Below are 16,738 nucleotides of genomic sequence, written 5' to 3'. Positions count from 1 at the left end.
ATACTCACATCCACACCCACACAAGAACACATACGTCAACATATCCACTCTAAAAGATAGCCCTAAGCTAGGCATTTAGCACAGGTAATTTGGAAGGTATTTGGCAGCGTTGCAGAGTGTGATGCTATCTCCGGCAGTATCCAGTCCAGCTGGAGTGTCCAGAGCTCAACTCTGTGATCTGGGTCAGTGCCCAATAGGAAACACGCTTCTTATCGCTCCACTCTCTCGCTCTCTCTCCGATAAGCTCTGCCGTGAAGCTGGGAGCATTCCCCAAACAAGGGTAGGAGGGCAAATTGATCCCTCATGTTGGCCGAATGGGGCACAGGTGAGCCGAATGCACCAGCAGTGGAGAATTTTGTGAAGTGTACTGCACAGCAGCAAGCGAACAAATTCACACATTTCCTGGCAGAGGGCAGAGTGTTTGGGCATTTTTTTTTTGTCTGTTGACTACATGCCTTGCTTGGATGCTTATCGAGAACAACATTTGAAAATCCATGATATACTTGCTATTATTGCCCCAGACAGAGTTTATGTTTGTTACTTGTACTAAAGCACAATCATAGATCGGAAATGTGTAGATCGGTAAACCTCATAGTGGATATTGGAAGTGCTCTATTTTTTTTGTACGCGCTAACTGGTTAGTATGAGTAACAAGGCTCCTTTAACTGATCTGCCTAGCAACTAACCTACGATCCCCACCCCCCACCCCCCCACAGCTCTCCTCCTCTCCTTCAACACCTCCACCCCCCCCCCCCCCTTCCCCCCCCCCCTGCACTCCCCAGAGGACTGCTGGGTAGGAGAGGCTGAGGCACCCGCTTTCATCTGTGAGACAGCACAACTCCACAGGTTATTTATAGAAAGCTGCGGAGTCTTGGAGGAGACCTTCTCCTTCTCTCATTCCCTCTCTAATTTTCCCTCTCTCTCTCTCTCTCTCTCTCTCTCTCTCTCTCTCTCCTCTCTCTCTCTCTCTCTCTCTCTATCTCTATCCATCTCAACAAAATGCTTTCAGAGGAACCTTTTTGCTCTCCTCCATTAGCAGACACCTGTTTATCAGTGGACCCAAATGGACTCCTGTGTTGCAGGCTGTGCTTGCAAAGACTCCTGGTATCATTGCATGAAATGGAAACAACCACGGACACAAACAATTAGAAATGTTTATCCAGATTTAAATGTTCAGAACTGTGGACTATTCTGAGAAGAGGCTTCCTTTTATGACCACACAGTCCATGAGGGCGATGAAGACTTTAATGGCTTTTAAAAAAAACCTCTCTATAGAGACAAACATGTGACACAAACATGTCCTCAGTCCACAGAGAATTTGATCCCCAGAGAAATAAACATAACAGAAACGATAGATACGATACACACACATATAACACACACACACACACACACACACACACACACACACACACACACACACATACACATTCACACACTCACACAATCATAATCACAAAACTCAAAACACACTCATAATCACCAGCACCAAAACACACACACACACACACTGACTGACACGCACTGACAGACAGGCAGACAGATGGAAGGGACAAGCACCCACCTGCTCTCAGCAGGATGACCTGGTCGTCGAGCGGCAGCTCGGAGAAGTGGGGGATCCTTTTGGCCCACTCCACCAGGGTGAACAGCTGCTTGTCTGCCGCCTGGCAGATGTTTGTGACGGGGTCGTTGGGCTGGCCGAGGGGAGAGGACAGACTGTCAGTCGGGGCGAGTACAAAGTGGAGACTTCAAAGGCAAAGGCATGTGTTAAAACATCACAGTGATCATTACCAACATCAGCACAATCTTCGTGAGAACCATTAGCATAGCTAAATCATCCAAACACACACGACGAGTGGGGATTTGTGTTATACGCTAGAGCTGAGTGGTATATTATGCAGACATTTTGATTTGTAGTGCCACACTTGATTGTATTTCTTATGATTCCTCATCATTTTCCACTTTTTCTTTTCCCTCTATATCAGAAGTGAGCTATGTTCTGATACACTTCCACACACACACACACACACACACACACACACACACACACACACCCCCATGTCAGAGCTGTGCAGGCACAGCTGGAGCTGGGTACTGAGGCGGAACGTTGACGTAAGGAAAGACAGAGCACTCCAACACTCCAGTACTTCCTCACCCCTGACTGAGTGTGTGACAGCTCTGTGAATCTCCTCTGTGACTGTATCTGTCAGGTGTGTGCATACATGCGTGTGTGTGTGTGTGTGTGTGTGTGTCTGTGTGTGTGTGTGTGCGCCTCTCTCTCTCTCTTTCTCTCACACTCTCTCTCTCTCTACACATGCACAAGAGTCTCCTCAGGGTTTGTCAGGTGCTTCTGTGTTCTACAATCATATCTTTCTTTTCCTATTGTCTCTGATTAACTATTTTGACTGGATCCTGTGGTGCATTTTCTTGTGTGTGTGTGTGCACAAGTGATTTCAGTTGGCCCTGTGCAGATTTTAGTTGACCTTGTGTTCTGTAGAACTCAGAACACACACACACACACACACACACACACACACACACACGCACACACACACACACACACACAGCTGAAATCCAATTGAGTAATTGCCCCCACCCAGGCAGCACAGGAGAGAGGAGAGGCAAAACAAACAACCCCTCCATCACAGGGTGAAACAGGAAGTGCCTACAGCAAGGCAGTGAGCGTGAGCAATGAGCTTACAGCCCCAGCTCTTCCTACAGGAAGCCCAGAGGGACACAAGAGGCCTTCGACATGAGTTCCAGCCCCACCACCTCAAAAGCCCCCCTTCACCTTCAACACATGCTTCCATATGGGGAGGTGGAGACATGTTTTTTCCACTGAACTTCCAGTAGCGGTAGACACAATAGCCCAAGTTGGCTGGAGTCTGCTATTATCTGAGAGAGTTCAAAGACACACTGACTCAGGAGAGGGTAATTGAAAGTAATTTACCACTCAGGCAAACCAATGACTGACATACAAATATTAAATAAACTTGCACTGTTTGCAGTGCTGTGGTGTGCGGTTGCAACGCTGTGGTGCAAAGAACTTGCAATGGTGCGGAGCACTCAACAGCATTTGAGGGGAAAAGAGTAAAAGTTGAAGTTTGATTTGACTTGGAACAATGGCAATTCATCCAAATGTTAGCGTAAATGCTATCGTCAGTCAACCACATGAAGTAGACGTGACGTAGAAGGGACGAGGAGGAAGAGAGGGAGGCAGGAAGAAGGAGGGAGTGAGAGAGAGAGTGACAGAGGTATAGAAAGACAATGACAGCCCTGATGAGAGTCTGAGAGAGAAAGTGGGAGAGAGACAGGGAGAAAGAGAACAAGAGAGAGAGAGAGAGAAAGAGAGTCTGTGCTCAGATCTTGCGCTCTCACGCTGTGTGTCAAGCTCCGAACATCATTTTATTTTTGTTAGCAAACCATACGAAACCAATCTGTTTGTCTCCCTCTTTCATGCTCCCTCAAAGGCCCCATTTAAGCCTTTGGTGGGAGTCCATCTAAGACAGTGAGCCAGAGGTGATGGAGGAGAAGGGGGGTGGTGCTGGAATGGGAAGCCTGCGGTTCAGCCTTTTCCTGCCCAAGCCGCTCATCACTATTCAGGACTATGCGGAGATCATCAAAGAGATGGGGAGAGGGAGAGAGAGAGAGAGAGAGAGAGAGAGAAAGAGGAAAAGGAGAAAGAGAGAGAGAGGAAGGGAGAGAGAAAGAGAGAGAGGCAAATGAGGGGAATGAGAAACGAATGGTGATGATGCGCGCCGCCGCAATGAGCTGAGAAGAGGAGAAGAGAAAAAAAGGGACGAATAGAGGAGGAAGACGTAAAGTTTTTTTTTTTAGCTTTTTCTTTTTTTCAAAAAGATGAAAGAAAGTCAACGACCACAGAGAGAGGAGAGGGAGAGAATGAGAAAGAGGGAGATGAGAGAGGAAAGAAAGTGAGCAGGAAGGAGAGAGAGACAGCGAGAGAGACAGAGAGAGAGAGAAAGAGAGAGAGTGTGTGAGAGAGAGAGAGACACTCCATGAATAATTGGATGGGAGTTAAAAGAAAGAGTAAGTGGAGCACATTTATGGAGCCGGGCGCTTCTCTGCCCACTCGGGGACACTTGGCGCGTCGTGCCCACCTCTCACCTGCACACAGCCCAGGTAGACGCCGCTCTCACACCTGCACACTGAAAGCATTTCCAGGTTCTGCGTCTCGGTCAAGGACACTTCTATAACAGGCCGGTGGAAGGGTGGGGGACAAGAGGTCCTTTCAGTTTCCTGTTTAGTGATTCATGCCTTCTCATGTCTCATGACAGAAGGGGTGGTCTTGGGTCTGAGACATGTCCATCACAATCATCATCGTGTCAGGGAGGAGACAAGTGGGGGAGGTGCGATATACAAGTGACCATCTAGTTTATCTGTTTAGAGATTAGTCACATCGGGCACAGTCAGGAGTACCTCTGATTGGATGAGAGACATGTCTATCAAAAGGGATCTGGTGTCACACAGGAAGGGTGGAAGGGCAACATGGGTGGTTCTAGACAAGAGGTGTCACAGATCTGGGAACAGTCTACGACTGTGAGAGAGGAGAGAGCAGGGATGCGGTACGCTGGGACCGGCTCACTTCCGATGAAGAAAGGGATCAGAGGATACGGGGGAACGTGGCGAAGCGGAACACGCCGGCGACAGGGGGATTCGTTTTTTTTTTTTTTTGCGCGCGCGTGCGAATGAGTCCGTTCCGTCCTCGAGCGTTTGAAGTTCTCCGTCTGTGAGCCCACACCAAAATAACTCCAAACTCCAACGCAACACGGATGCTTTTCTTTTTTTCCACATTTTCTTTCCTCCAAACTTTACTTTCCCTTCCTCCCTCCATCCCTCCCCCCCCCCCCCGCCCAAAAAAAAACACCCTCCACACTTTCCACACCTCCCCTCCCGCCCAGCAGACACAAGGGTGGTGAAAATCCTGGATGATCCAGATGATATAAAAAGAAAAGTCTGCCAAGACCGACTCCTTTTCCCCCACGAGACGGGGGCAAATCTCATCTCGCTCCTCTCGACTTCACAGGGGCCTAAGCGCCCCCCGTTTGAAAGCCGACGGGCGCAGACGCGGGGGAGGATCAAAACACGTGCGCCTGCAATACCAAGCAGCTATAGCCATGCCAGGCAGCCAGGCGGGCAGCGCCCACAACCGCTACTTTTCCACATCTGACGGAGGCAGTTTGTTATTTTCTACCCCTCCTTTCCTTTTTTCCCTCTTCACTTCTTTCTTTCTTTCTTTCTTTCTTTCTTTCTTTCTTTCTCAGGGAAACAGGGGTGAGAGAAACGCGTCTACGCATCTGCGCACCTTATGAATATTTCCACACCTAATCGGGATAGATGGCGGTGTGTGTGTGTGTGTGTGTGTCTGTGTGTGTGTGTTTGTGTCTTGTATGCCAATCGGGAAGCAGGAGAGGGACCAGCGGCCATGTTTTGCCTTTTCCTTAACCACACAAACAAACAAACACATCATTAATTCACAAAGACGGCAACACACATGGAGAACTGAGGTGGGGGGGGTTGTGTTAGAGAAGATCGTGAGAGTAAGACGCAGGACCCTTCCAAAAAAAAATCATCCCACTTCCTCACTCTCTCAAGAATACAACTCCCAGAGTTCTTGTCAAACATGCCGGCGCTCATGAATGATGCATGGGACTGGTTAGCGATTGTTCCAGTGCCTGACCTGCTTTTCACTCCACTCAGCCTCCAACTACAGAGGCTAGCATCAGACGCTAACGGTCTGTCATCCAGCCGTCACACACACACAGCCATCCGCTTGTGCTTACAGTAGCACAACCGCAATGTCAGTTCCAGAGGAGAAACCCGACGAAGCACTCATCTTTAGCTTGAGAGAGAGAGAAAGAGAGAGAGGGAGAGAGAGAGAAAGAGAGAGAGGGAGAGAGAGGCTTCGGTGGAAGAGTGGTGAGTGAAGACAAAATGCTGAGTGTGGTTTCCGCACACGGATGCTGTAGCTGTGTGTGTTTCCATCCAGGCACGGAGAGAGGCCTGAGTGGGGACTAGCTCAGTACAGGGAGGAGCCTTGGCAGATAAGGAGACTGATTAGCCAGAGAGGGAGAGAAAGTTCTCACACACAGAAACACAGAAAGAGAGTGCGAGAGATAGAGGGAGAGAGATAAGTATTAAGAGTTTAGAGAAAGCTATGGATAAAAGAGTGGAGAGAGAGAGAGACAGAGAAAGAGAGATGAGTATTAAGAGTTAAGAGAAAGCTATGAATGAAAGAGTGGAGAGACAGAGAGAGAAATAAAAGCCCCTCTGGATTAAAGAGATGTTGGGATTTTGGGTCAAGGGGTATCGGGGTATAGGCATGTGAAATGTTTTTGAGGGGGCTGTGGGAGGGGTGTGCTGGGGTTGTCGGTTGTTGGCAATGTTGAATGAAGCCGTTCATCTCTCTGCACGGCACAACGGCTGTTTTTGTTTTCGCCGGATCCTGGTGGTCGGCGAGGCTCTCGCGGAAACGCCGCGCACCGCGTGTGCTGCTGCCCCATGAAATTTTGATCACTCGCCGAGAGCAGCCCAGCGACGGCTGAATTTTTCATGTTAACTGCCCCCCCCCCCCAACACACACACACACACACACACACACACACACACGCCACCTCCCCCCCCAAAAAGCTCTCAGAAACCACACGGTTGTAGCGTGCACGACGACAAAGAGGCTACAGTGTTTTGGTTCTCATCGCAAGTCAAAGACAGAGATTGGAACCTCATTTGGCCTCTTTCTTCTTCTCTCTTCCTCTCTAAAAAGAACAGAAAAACACAATGACATCCCCTCACCTCCACCCCCCACAACACACACACACACACACACACAGGGTGACTGCAGACTGTAGTGGATGAGAACGGAGACCGTGAACTGAACTGAGGCCCTTTCCAATTAAAACAGCTTGTACCCAGATTGTTTCTCAGGCAGAATCAGTCTGTTACACAAACAAGGGGGAGAGCGTGATTGAGCGAGCGAAACAGAGAGAGAGAGCCGGCAGCCAGACAACAAGCACCAACAACAAGGGCCGAGACACGAACTGAGCGAACGCAGACACATGGAGAAAATGAGAGAGTGAGAGAATGAACGAGAGAGAGAGAGAGAGAGAGGGAAACAAGAGAACACGAGACAAGGCAAGGATGAGAAAGCAGGGCCAACGAGCGTGACAAGAGGGTCGAAAAACGAGAGCGTGTCTTTTTTTTCTCCCCTCTCTCCTCCTCCTCCTCCTCCTCCTCCTCGTCCGCCCTGTTCTCTCTGTCAGGGGGGAGTCCTGTGGTTGTGTGCGCGGCGGCGTGTTACTAACGGCTGTTTAACTCCTGTTCTAGGTCAGCATGAGATAAACACGGCCCATTCAGCCAGGGCCCAGCCGTTTGCTCGCCGCGGTGCTCCAACCTCTTATCCCCCCCCCACCCCCCCCCTTTGCCCCCTGCCCTCACCCTCCACTCTCCCCTCCACCCCCTCTTCCCCTCCTCCACCCTCCTCTTCCCCCCTCTCAACCCCAAGCCCTTCACCAGCCGCCGCTTCGCCAGCCTGCCACCGGCACTCTGATTAATTATCACACGGGGCACTTGTTCCCAAAGCGGCCCTGACCAGGGGGTGGGAGGGGGTGGGGAGGGGGGGGGGGGGGTAGACAGGGGGAGAGGGAGAGATGAGAGAGAGTCAATGCTTTTGACAGGCAGCCAAGAGGGCCCCGAACACGCAAGCACACTCTCACACACACACACACACACACACACACACACAAACTCATATTCTCACACACATAGTCACATGCACACACACTCTCTCTCTCACACACACACACACACACACACACATTCACATTCACTCTCAGACAGAGAGCAAGTGCCCATACCAGCTATCCGTTTCTCATGATTTTTAATCCTTTAACATCGACCTTTAATCAGGATTTAAGCTTTAATGTCATTACAGAGTTAGAGAGCAAACGACACAGTGACAGGCCATATTTGCACAGGACTACAGTGCACTATCTCCACTTTGAATAAATGACATTTTTAACACCGCACTCATTCACTAGCAGAACCTTATCTTGTTTCTTTAAGTCAGTACAAGGGAACTCAACTGTGACTACCTGAAGTGCCTTGAGAAGTATGAGGAACCAAAGACTTGTAAGAATGCACAAAATACCCCAAGACCAAAAAAGAAGACCAAAAAAAGGCAATGAAAGAACAAAAAGCACCACAACAAAACAACTTTTTTGGCTGTTTTTGCAGTACGTGTGAAAGTTGCTGGGTTCTCCTGAGGTGTCAGCTTCTCTGCTAGAGGACGGCTCACATGAATACATTTATGAGGGAACCCAGTAGCGTGTGTCTGAACTGAGTCTGTGAGCGTAGCGGGTTCAGAACAGACTGGAAAAGTTTGTGCAGGTAGTACCGTCCTGGAGGGGAACCTCCATGAGACGCCTGCATTATACATGGTGCCTATGAGTGCCTGTTGAACACGTCACCTACACACATGCCAGCCTAGCTGGGTGAATGGGGACACTAGGATGAACAGCATGTAGGTGTACAGGGTTGGGGCATGAGGCCCACACTCACACACACACACACACACACACACACACACACACACACACACACACTCACACACACACTTCTGGCAAAGGATGTCTCTTGATCTCTCTTGATTGACCTGCTCTCTGATCTGGTGCCATAACTCTTATCAGGGAGAAGAAAACCATGCCATCACTCAAACTGACAGAAGGAGGGACTTACAGTACTTACTTACTGTACTTACAGTATGACACAAGGAGTTTTACTATGCAAAGAGATAATCAACTGCTCTTATCATAAACCACTTACACTCTAACACTCTAACACATGGATGATGTTTCCCCACCTGTTTTGATATTAACATGAAGTCACATGACCAAGGTCATCAGGCACTCACCGAGTTGGAGGGCATGCCGAGGTTTGTCTCGATGTAGGTCTCGGTCTTGGGCTCGACGGCCAGCTCGGCCTCCAGGATCTTCTCCACGGGCATGTCCTCGTTGACGCTGCTGGTGGACTCCACCTCGTTCTCCTTGCAGTCCTTGGCCCGCTGACGCTCCTCCTGGACGGCTGCATGTAACAAAACTAGTTCCGGTCACTACTGCTGCTCACAGAGCCCGCTATGCACACAAACGGCCACAAGGGGGTGCATTCTGTGAGGCACCACTGCTGCTGCTAACCCCAAAACAGACTTCAAAAAAACAGAGGACTGTTGCTTTTCCAAAAATGCTTTGTCTACACTTGTCAAGACAGAAATATTTATTTCTGCTATGAAAGGCATTCCATTTTCCCTCATTTTTCCGCTCCAGTCCTAAGTTTGCTCTTGGGGAAGCTTAACTGTAAACAAAAATGCCTCAAACTATTTCCATTGAGACTAGTGTTACTCCCATACAACTGAACGGAATTGAGTTGAATTGGGAGACCCTTCGAAAACTAATCCCACTTAATCCTTGAAACAGGATGAAATATACTTTATGCTTTTTTTTCTTTCTGGGTGGCGCTCTTGGGATGTTGATCAGTGTACCCGGTCGGTTTGGAGCTCGACAGTTTGAACCGAAGATGTAGTGTTATGTCTTGACGGGGCTTGGCTGATTCGCATTGTTTAAGAATTGTGTGGCGTGTGAAATCTAATGACAAGGGTACAGATTAGGAATGTCTTGTGTGTGATGTGTGTGTGATTGTGGGTGTGTGTGTGTGTATGTGTGTGTGTGTGTGTGTGAGAGGGATTTGTTATTGGTGTTGTACAGGAGTCATGGTGGAAAAAGAGGCCCCTGCTGGATGAAAGACGGGAAGTGGTCTATGTGCTGAGTCGACAGCTGACCACACGGAGACCTACGCGCCACTAACCACACCTAAAGCCCAACAGCGTGCTTGGGTGTGTGTGTGTGTGTGTGTGTGTGTGTGTGTGTGTGTGTGTGTGTGAGTGAGAGAGAGAGAGAGAGGGAAAGTGTGTATGTGTGTTTGTTTGAACACAGTGGGGGCTCTGTTTATGCAGCAACTTCCATTTATGTGTATATGTATGGACAGTGTTGCGAACGGATGTCTGTGTGTGTGCGTGTGTGTGTGTGTGTTGAGCGTGTTAGAATGCATCCCATGTACCTGTGATCTTGAATATGTTACGGTTTGTTTGCTTCTGGTGGATTTTTCCAGAGCTTCAGGGACCCACAACATCCAAACACACACAGACACACATACACACACACACACACACACACACACACACAGACACACACCCATACACACGCACACACACACCACATAAAAACGTCAACTCCCTTTCTTCTATTGCTATTTCCTCACTGCTGAATCACACCCTCGGTTCCTGTGCCATTCTGAATAGTTGAATGTGTGTGTGTGTGTGTGTGTGTGTGTGTGTGTGTGTGTGTGTGTGTGTGTGTGTCGTATGTGTATGTGTGTGTGTGTGTGAGAGAGAGACGGAGAGAGAGCGAGAGAGGGAGACTGCACGCTGAGTGAAGGGGGCTTCCTGAGGACCCCCACCCGCCCCCCCTGCGCTGCAGTGAGAGTGCTGTCTGGCGTCGGGGTGGGGGGTCGGGGTGGAGGGCTTGAGGTGGGGGTGGTGGGGGTGGGGGTGGGGGTGGTGGAGGTGGTGGTGGTGGTGGGTGGCTGGGGGTCATCTTGAGGGTAGCATACTTCAGCCCCGAGTCAGGCAGAGGTGAGGGGCTCGGAAATCACGTTACGGCTGCCTCTCCCCGGCGCGGCCCGCCGAGCATAAATTCATTTAATCCCGTTTTTTTTTTCTCCTCCTCCTTCTTCTTCGCTCTGTCTCTCTCTCTCTCTCTCTCTCTTCAATTCTTGTCTTTTTTTCTCCCCCTTCCTGTAGAATCACTCAGCGCTCCAGGCCTAAAACAGCACCGACTATACCCCCACAACCGGAGCCCCCAACCCCATCCCCCCCCCCCCCAGAGCACCTCCACCCCCAACCCCACCCCCTCCGTAGCCTGCGTTGGCCTAGCGCTACCCCTAGCCTAGCCTCCTCCTCAGCCGCAGGGTACAGGGGGCTTATGAGCTGCTGGATGAGGTGAAAGCCAGTAAATGATAATATCCTCGAATACAGCCCGAGTCCCCACTGGTATAAATACAGAGGGAGGGAGGGTGTGTGTCTGTGTGTGTGTGTGAGTGTGTGTCTGTGTGTGTGTGTGAGTGTGTGTGTGTGTGTGTGTGTGTAAGGGGGGGGCTGGTGGTGGGGGCTGGGGCCACTCACAGGTCAGGAGAGAGAAAGAGAAAGAGAGAGAGAGAGAGAGAGAGAGAGAGACAGAGAAAGAGAAGGGTTCCATTCCTACTCCAGATTTGCTTGTCTTGCCCCCTCTGTCTCTTTCTCTCTCTGTCTCTCTCTCTGTCTCTCTCTCTCTCTCTCTCTCTCTCTCTCTCTCTCTCTCTCTCTCTCTCTCTCTCTCTCTCTCTCTCTCTCTCGCTTTCTCTCCCACTCTCTCTCTCTCACCTCTTAGCGTTGCCTTTTTGCTGCCTTTCTCTTCCTGTCTCTGTCTCTTAATGAGCAGAGTTAATGGCTGATTGCGTCACTATCTAAGCGCTTAGTGCTTGTCATTTGCCCCCGCTGAAACAAAACCGCTCGGACTGAGCCGCGGTGCCCCGCCGCTGAAGATGGATTTAGGGATTTTCATGCATTCCGGTCCTACCACTGCTGACACAGAGCTGACACTGACGCCAGATCTGCCCCTCATCCGGACCGGCACTGGCCCAGCGTCGGCCCAGTGCCGGCTGAGATCCGTTTATGGGGGGAGCAACCTTTGAAGAGCACGAGGACGGGGGTTTACCTCCTGGGACCTGCCAGACAGCATGACACATTCGCCCTCCCTTAGGCATCTGCTGGATGAGCCAACCGGCCTAAAAATAATCCAGCCCGATCAATATTTTAGAGCCGCCACCGCCGCCGCCGCCGCCACCGCCACCACCGCCGCCGTCGCTCCACTGGCGCGAGAGAGAGTGGAGAGTGCACTCGCCGGGCTCACTCTTTCGAGGAAGCGTCAGAAGGGTGCTAAAAGGGCTAATGTCTTGCTCTCCTGCGGTATGGCTTGAGAATGGGTTCTCTCTCTCTCTCTCTCTCTCTCTCTCTCTCTCTCTCACTCTCTCTTTTTCTCTCTACTATGTCATGAGGCGCTCTCTTTCTCTATCTCCCTCTCTTTCTCTATTTCTCCCTCTCCATCTCCCCTCTCTCTTTCTCTCTCTCTCTCTCTCTCTCTCTCTCTCTCTCTCTCTCTCTCTCTCTCTCTCTCTCTCTCTCTCTCTCTCTCTCTCTCCCTCTATCAAAATATCATATATTTGGAGTCAGCTGAAAGGTCAGGACGTTTTGCAAGTCTTCTCACTGTTCTTTGATATAAGGTCGATAGCCCACAGAGCTCCACACAACTTCTAAAAAATGAAGCTTCTAAGCAGAAATCCCATGGATTTTCAGCATGAAAAAGTCGTAGTAGAAGTTATTTTATCTTTTTTTTTTGCACAAGGAAGCGTATAACTTCGCTAATAGATGCTCCACCATTTCCATTTCTCACTTGCCTTCTCTTACAGTCTTTTTCATTTGTCTCTCAGATGTCTCTTTCTACACACTGCATCTCTCTCTCTCTCACTCTCTCTCGCAATCTCTCTACTTCTCTCTCTCATGCTCTCTGACTCTCTCTCTCTTTCTCTCACTCTAAATGTTGCCTACAGAGAGGCTCACCTATCCAGCTAATTAGTGTGCTTGCAAAAGCACACTATTGTTCTCCGTGCGTTTCATATACTACTTATTTATCTTAAGTCAAACTTTTGTCTCCCTATCTTGTCCTAGGGATTTAGAGCTAGAGACGCCGTTCCACCTCTCACGCGTCGGTCCTGATGCGAGGATGGTGGCTTGTATACAGCTTTTTGATACGCCTTGTCGTTCTCCCGTTATTCCAGTTTTTCCGGTCGATTTTTTCCCATAGGAATGAATGGAAAAGTGATTTTTGAGCGCTGATGCCCACACATTTTTCCACCTGTAGCCCAAACCGTAAGACATTAAGTCATGAAATTTGGTACGCTGATAGAAGAGACTACCCTGATTGACACCACCAGGTTTCATGCTCTCCGCTCTCACGCCCTAGCGCCACCAACTGGTCAAAGTTGGAAAACACGTTAATGCCCGTAACGTTTGATCCGTATGGCCGATTTTGATAAAACTTATACCGTTGGAATCCTCTGACTCAGCCGATTCCAGCGCACCATGTGACGTAATTTTCCGCCATGATGGATTTTCCACCATTTTGAATTTTGTCCAAAATCAAAGTAAAGCGACTTTGGCCGCATAGTTCATCCGATCGTCATGAAACTTGGCACGCGTGATCTACAGACCAAGGCGGATCAAATGCCTTGATTTCGCCTTCATACGTCCAAGCGTTCGCCTGTGACGACCAATTAAATTCAGCGAGCGAAGCCACCAAACAGGAAGTGTGCCTATCTTGGCAATGCTGTGACGTATGAAAGCCATATTTGGTGGGATGACTTGAGACCCCATCCAAAGCACCCTCAATAAATTTGGTGTTATTTGGTCTGTCGATGGCTCTATAATTAGCAAAAACGTGTGTGTTTGTGAATGTATGCTATTATTCAGAATAGCTCATCTTAAATTGCTTAGGTCATGCAGAAATGACATTTCAGAGTGATTTAAGATACAATGTTGATATTTTTTTTAAAAAAATCAAATCAAGGCCATTCTTGTAAAATACATTGGTGCAATTCTCACAGCACTATGGAGTTCTGCCATGTCCTGGCATACATTCCCTAGCGTATGATAGTAGCCTCACACCTTACAATTTATCATTGGATGTTGGAGATGGTCCGCAACGGTACAATGTGGATAGTTCTAGGATGGTCCGCTACGGAGTGTCTCATCCTGAGACTTGTTAGATCTAAGCAATGCCATGGCCCCTAAGGACAAGTACGGACTTACACGCTGTTAAATGTTATGGGTGTTCATTTGGTATATATACTAGACAATTACACGATGTTTCATACTGACGGTGTGTTTTGGATGATTTGTATTGACCTGAGCATTCTGGGTGAACTTCACTCCCAACGTCGGCGAAATACCGGAAGTAGAGCGGTCGCCCTGTCTGCAGTGTGCTTGAGGCAAGGAGGATTTTAATTAGAATGTAATCGCAGTTACACTTTCAACATAAAGTGTGTATATTTAGACTTCAAATTTCGGAATTTGAGAGGTCTAGTTATGAGGTTAGGCTAAACTAACTGCAGTTTAAATAGTTGGTTTTAACTTTAATACTGAATTGCAACTGCTGTTATGAAGACAGTTTGGAGCCTGGCAGACGTGAAGGCAGTGAAAGGTAATTAAATGCATGCCTGGGAAGCCAATGTTGTTAACTGTAAATTTAATACGGACCGAGTGGTACGTTTTGCTGATGTCGTTTCGCAACTCATCGAGCTAGCAATTGCTGTCAAGCATCAGGCAGTGCATAGATAGATAATATTATGACACTTTTTTACAGTCAGTGAAGCACCGAGTGAAAGTCAACGTTTGCTTTATATCCAGTGACAGTGGTGCTGATGTCGTTTGAATAAGTACAGTAAACTTAGTCAGAAGATCTAAAAAATATTTGCAATTATTGCTAGCTATGGTCTATGTGCCATCAAGTTGAAGTAGGCTGGTCATGTCTAAAGCGTGATTATTTTCAATAACTACTCCTCCTGATTGATTGTCATTGACACCGTCAGCGTGATTATTTAGATATTAATTTAACATGACAACAAAGCGAGTCAAACTATAAATAGCCTACAAGTCTGTTTATTGAATGAAATTATCGTTATGATTCCCATGCCTCAGAGCCTTTAGCGCTCTGGCTAGCGCGGTAGGCAGGCGAGCGTAGTTAACGTTCCCGTGCTGTGGGCGGAAGAGAGGACACAATTCGCAGTGAACGACATAGTGAGATTGTTAGTTGATATTAGTAGGCTAATTGTTAATTGCTTAACGTTGCCTACATTTAGCTATGGGGAAGGAAAGGTGATATTGCAGCCTGGCGATATTGTAAGCTATTTGTCTATTTCATTTGCTTTTGGCAGCTAAATGGAACGTTATGGAAAATGCCAACATCGAACAACCAAACTCAGGCTAACAGCTTCTTATTGCGAGTGAAAACCATAGACATGGTGAAAACTAAATGGCATTGTATAGCATTAGTTTTTGGCATGGGAACATTTAGACTGTCTTTCAATTCATTGGCTAGATGATACAAAGATGTTTCAAGAAGTTAGTGAGGAGCAGGAGAGAGAGAGACTGATGCTGCGGTGGTCTGCGTGATTGAGGTCAGTAAAGGTCTATGAACGATGTTAAAGATGATTAAACGTTGCAAATGTCACATAAGCCGAATGGGAACCGGGGGAAAAGTTTCAAAACGTTGTGGCCGCTGAACTTGGCTTTTGCAACAGGCTTTGGCTGAGTTCGTTTTATTTTGTATGATGGTTGTGTCAGAATCAGAAATGTCACCTTATCGCAAAGTGTGTAGCCTAATTAGATTAGCCAACAGTGTAGGCTACTATAGGCTGTGTAGACAACATGCACAGCAATATGTGTAGCCTATGTAGAGACAACATGCACAGCATTCAACTCAGTTGATTGGCATAGGCTAATAACAATGAAAAGGCGAAAAGAAAGTAATCTCCATATTTATATGCATGTTATCAAAGTTGGATAAAAACACAAAACAAATAGTGATGATCCATGTGTAGGCTATAGGCCTAATGCATCTCAAACTCAACCCAGGCATTCCCAACCCCTCCTAAGGAATTGTCTTATTCATGCCCTTTATGCCCTTATTTCATATAATTCTGGCCAACTTGTTGCTCTTACTGTGTAGGCTTAGCCTAAAACCTACATTAAATAGTCGGGATGTAAAAAACAGGCATAGGCTACCTTATGCATTTATTTTAGTAATAGTAGGCCTACCCCATTCCCAACATCATCTAGAAATGTTGGTTCTGATAAATGTTTGTAGGAATGATGAAAAAAACGATGTAGGAACGATTAATTTTTGTTTTTGCGCGAGCGAAATGGTAAACTTTTAAGAAATCATCATCCACATCATAGTATGATGCTGTGTGGGGTTATGGACTTGACAGTTTTGCATGGAATTGCCCATACAGTATATACATACAGTATACATATTTAAGCAATATAGCACGAGTGGGAGTGGGTTGTTGCTAGATATTCCCACGGGTGTTGTTCGGCCGTAGCCTCGAGGCCCGAGGCCGAGTGGCGCAGGCAACTACATCCGTGGGAATATCCAGCAACAACCCACGATCACAAGTGCTATATTGCTTTTATACAACAATTCTACCACTTGTTTTTTGCGCTAATTTCCCATTATAATGTAAATCGCTAAAACTGTCTTGTTTGTAGAACTAACTTCTCTCCGCCACAAAGTTCTATTACTTGCAGGACAAACTGCCGTTACTAGTTCTAAATGGATGGTTGCTATGGCCAAAGGCCAGTCGTTAGTTCTAAAAGCACGTTGCTATGGCCAAAAGCCAGTCGTTAGTTCTATCTCTCCCGTTGTCAAGCAATGCAGAATATAGCCTAATAAACGTTAGCTCGCATTGCGTCTGGTTAGGACATGCTTTTAGCTTTGAAACATCACTATTTTACTTAGCCTACATGCCATCCAACTAGCTAATATCCACCTCCGTCATATTCTATGTTCTGAGTATC

At 47.8% G+C, this 16,738-nt stretch overlaps 1 protein-coding gene across 1 annotated transcript in view; it reads right to left on the bottom strand.

Moving 5' to 3' along the window:
* rxraa (retinoid X receptor, alpha a) overlaps nucleotides 1-16,738 on the bottom strand; it is a 141,057-nt gene that overhangs the window by 12,109 nt on the left and 112,210 nt on the right. The window contains exons 7-8 of the mRNA XM_062553931.1: nucleotides 8,927-9,096; nucleotides 1,565-1,694 (exon numbers count right to left, since the gene is read on the bottom strand). Coding sequence (XP_062409915.1) covers nucleotides 1,565-1,694; nucleotides 8,927-9,096 — 300 coding nt within the window. The remainder of the gene's footprint in view (nucleotides 1-1,564; nucleotides 1,695-8,926; nucleotides 9,097-16,738) is intronic.

The sequence above is a fragment of the Sardina pilchardus genome, chromosome 14, assembly GCF_963854185.1.
Source record: "Sardina pilchardus chromosome 14, fSarPil1.1, whole genome shotgun sequence".
Lineage (NCBI taxonomy): Eukaryota > Metazoa > Chordata > Actinopteri > Clupeiformes > Clupeidae > Sardina > Sardina pilchardus.
The sequence above is the reverse complement of the archived record's forward strand: the minus strand, read 5'-3'. Positions and strand labels throughout refer to the sequence as shown.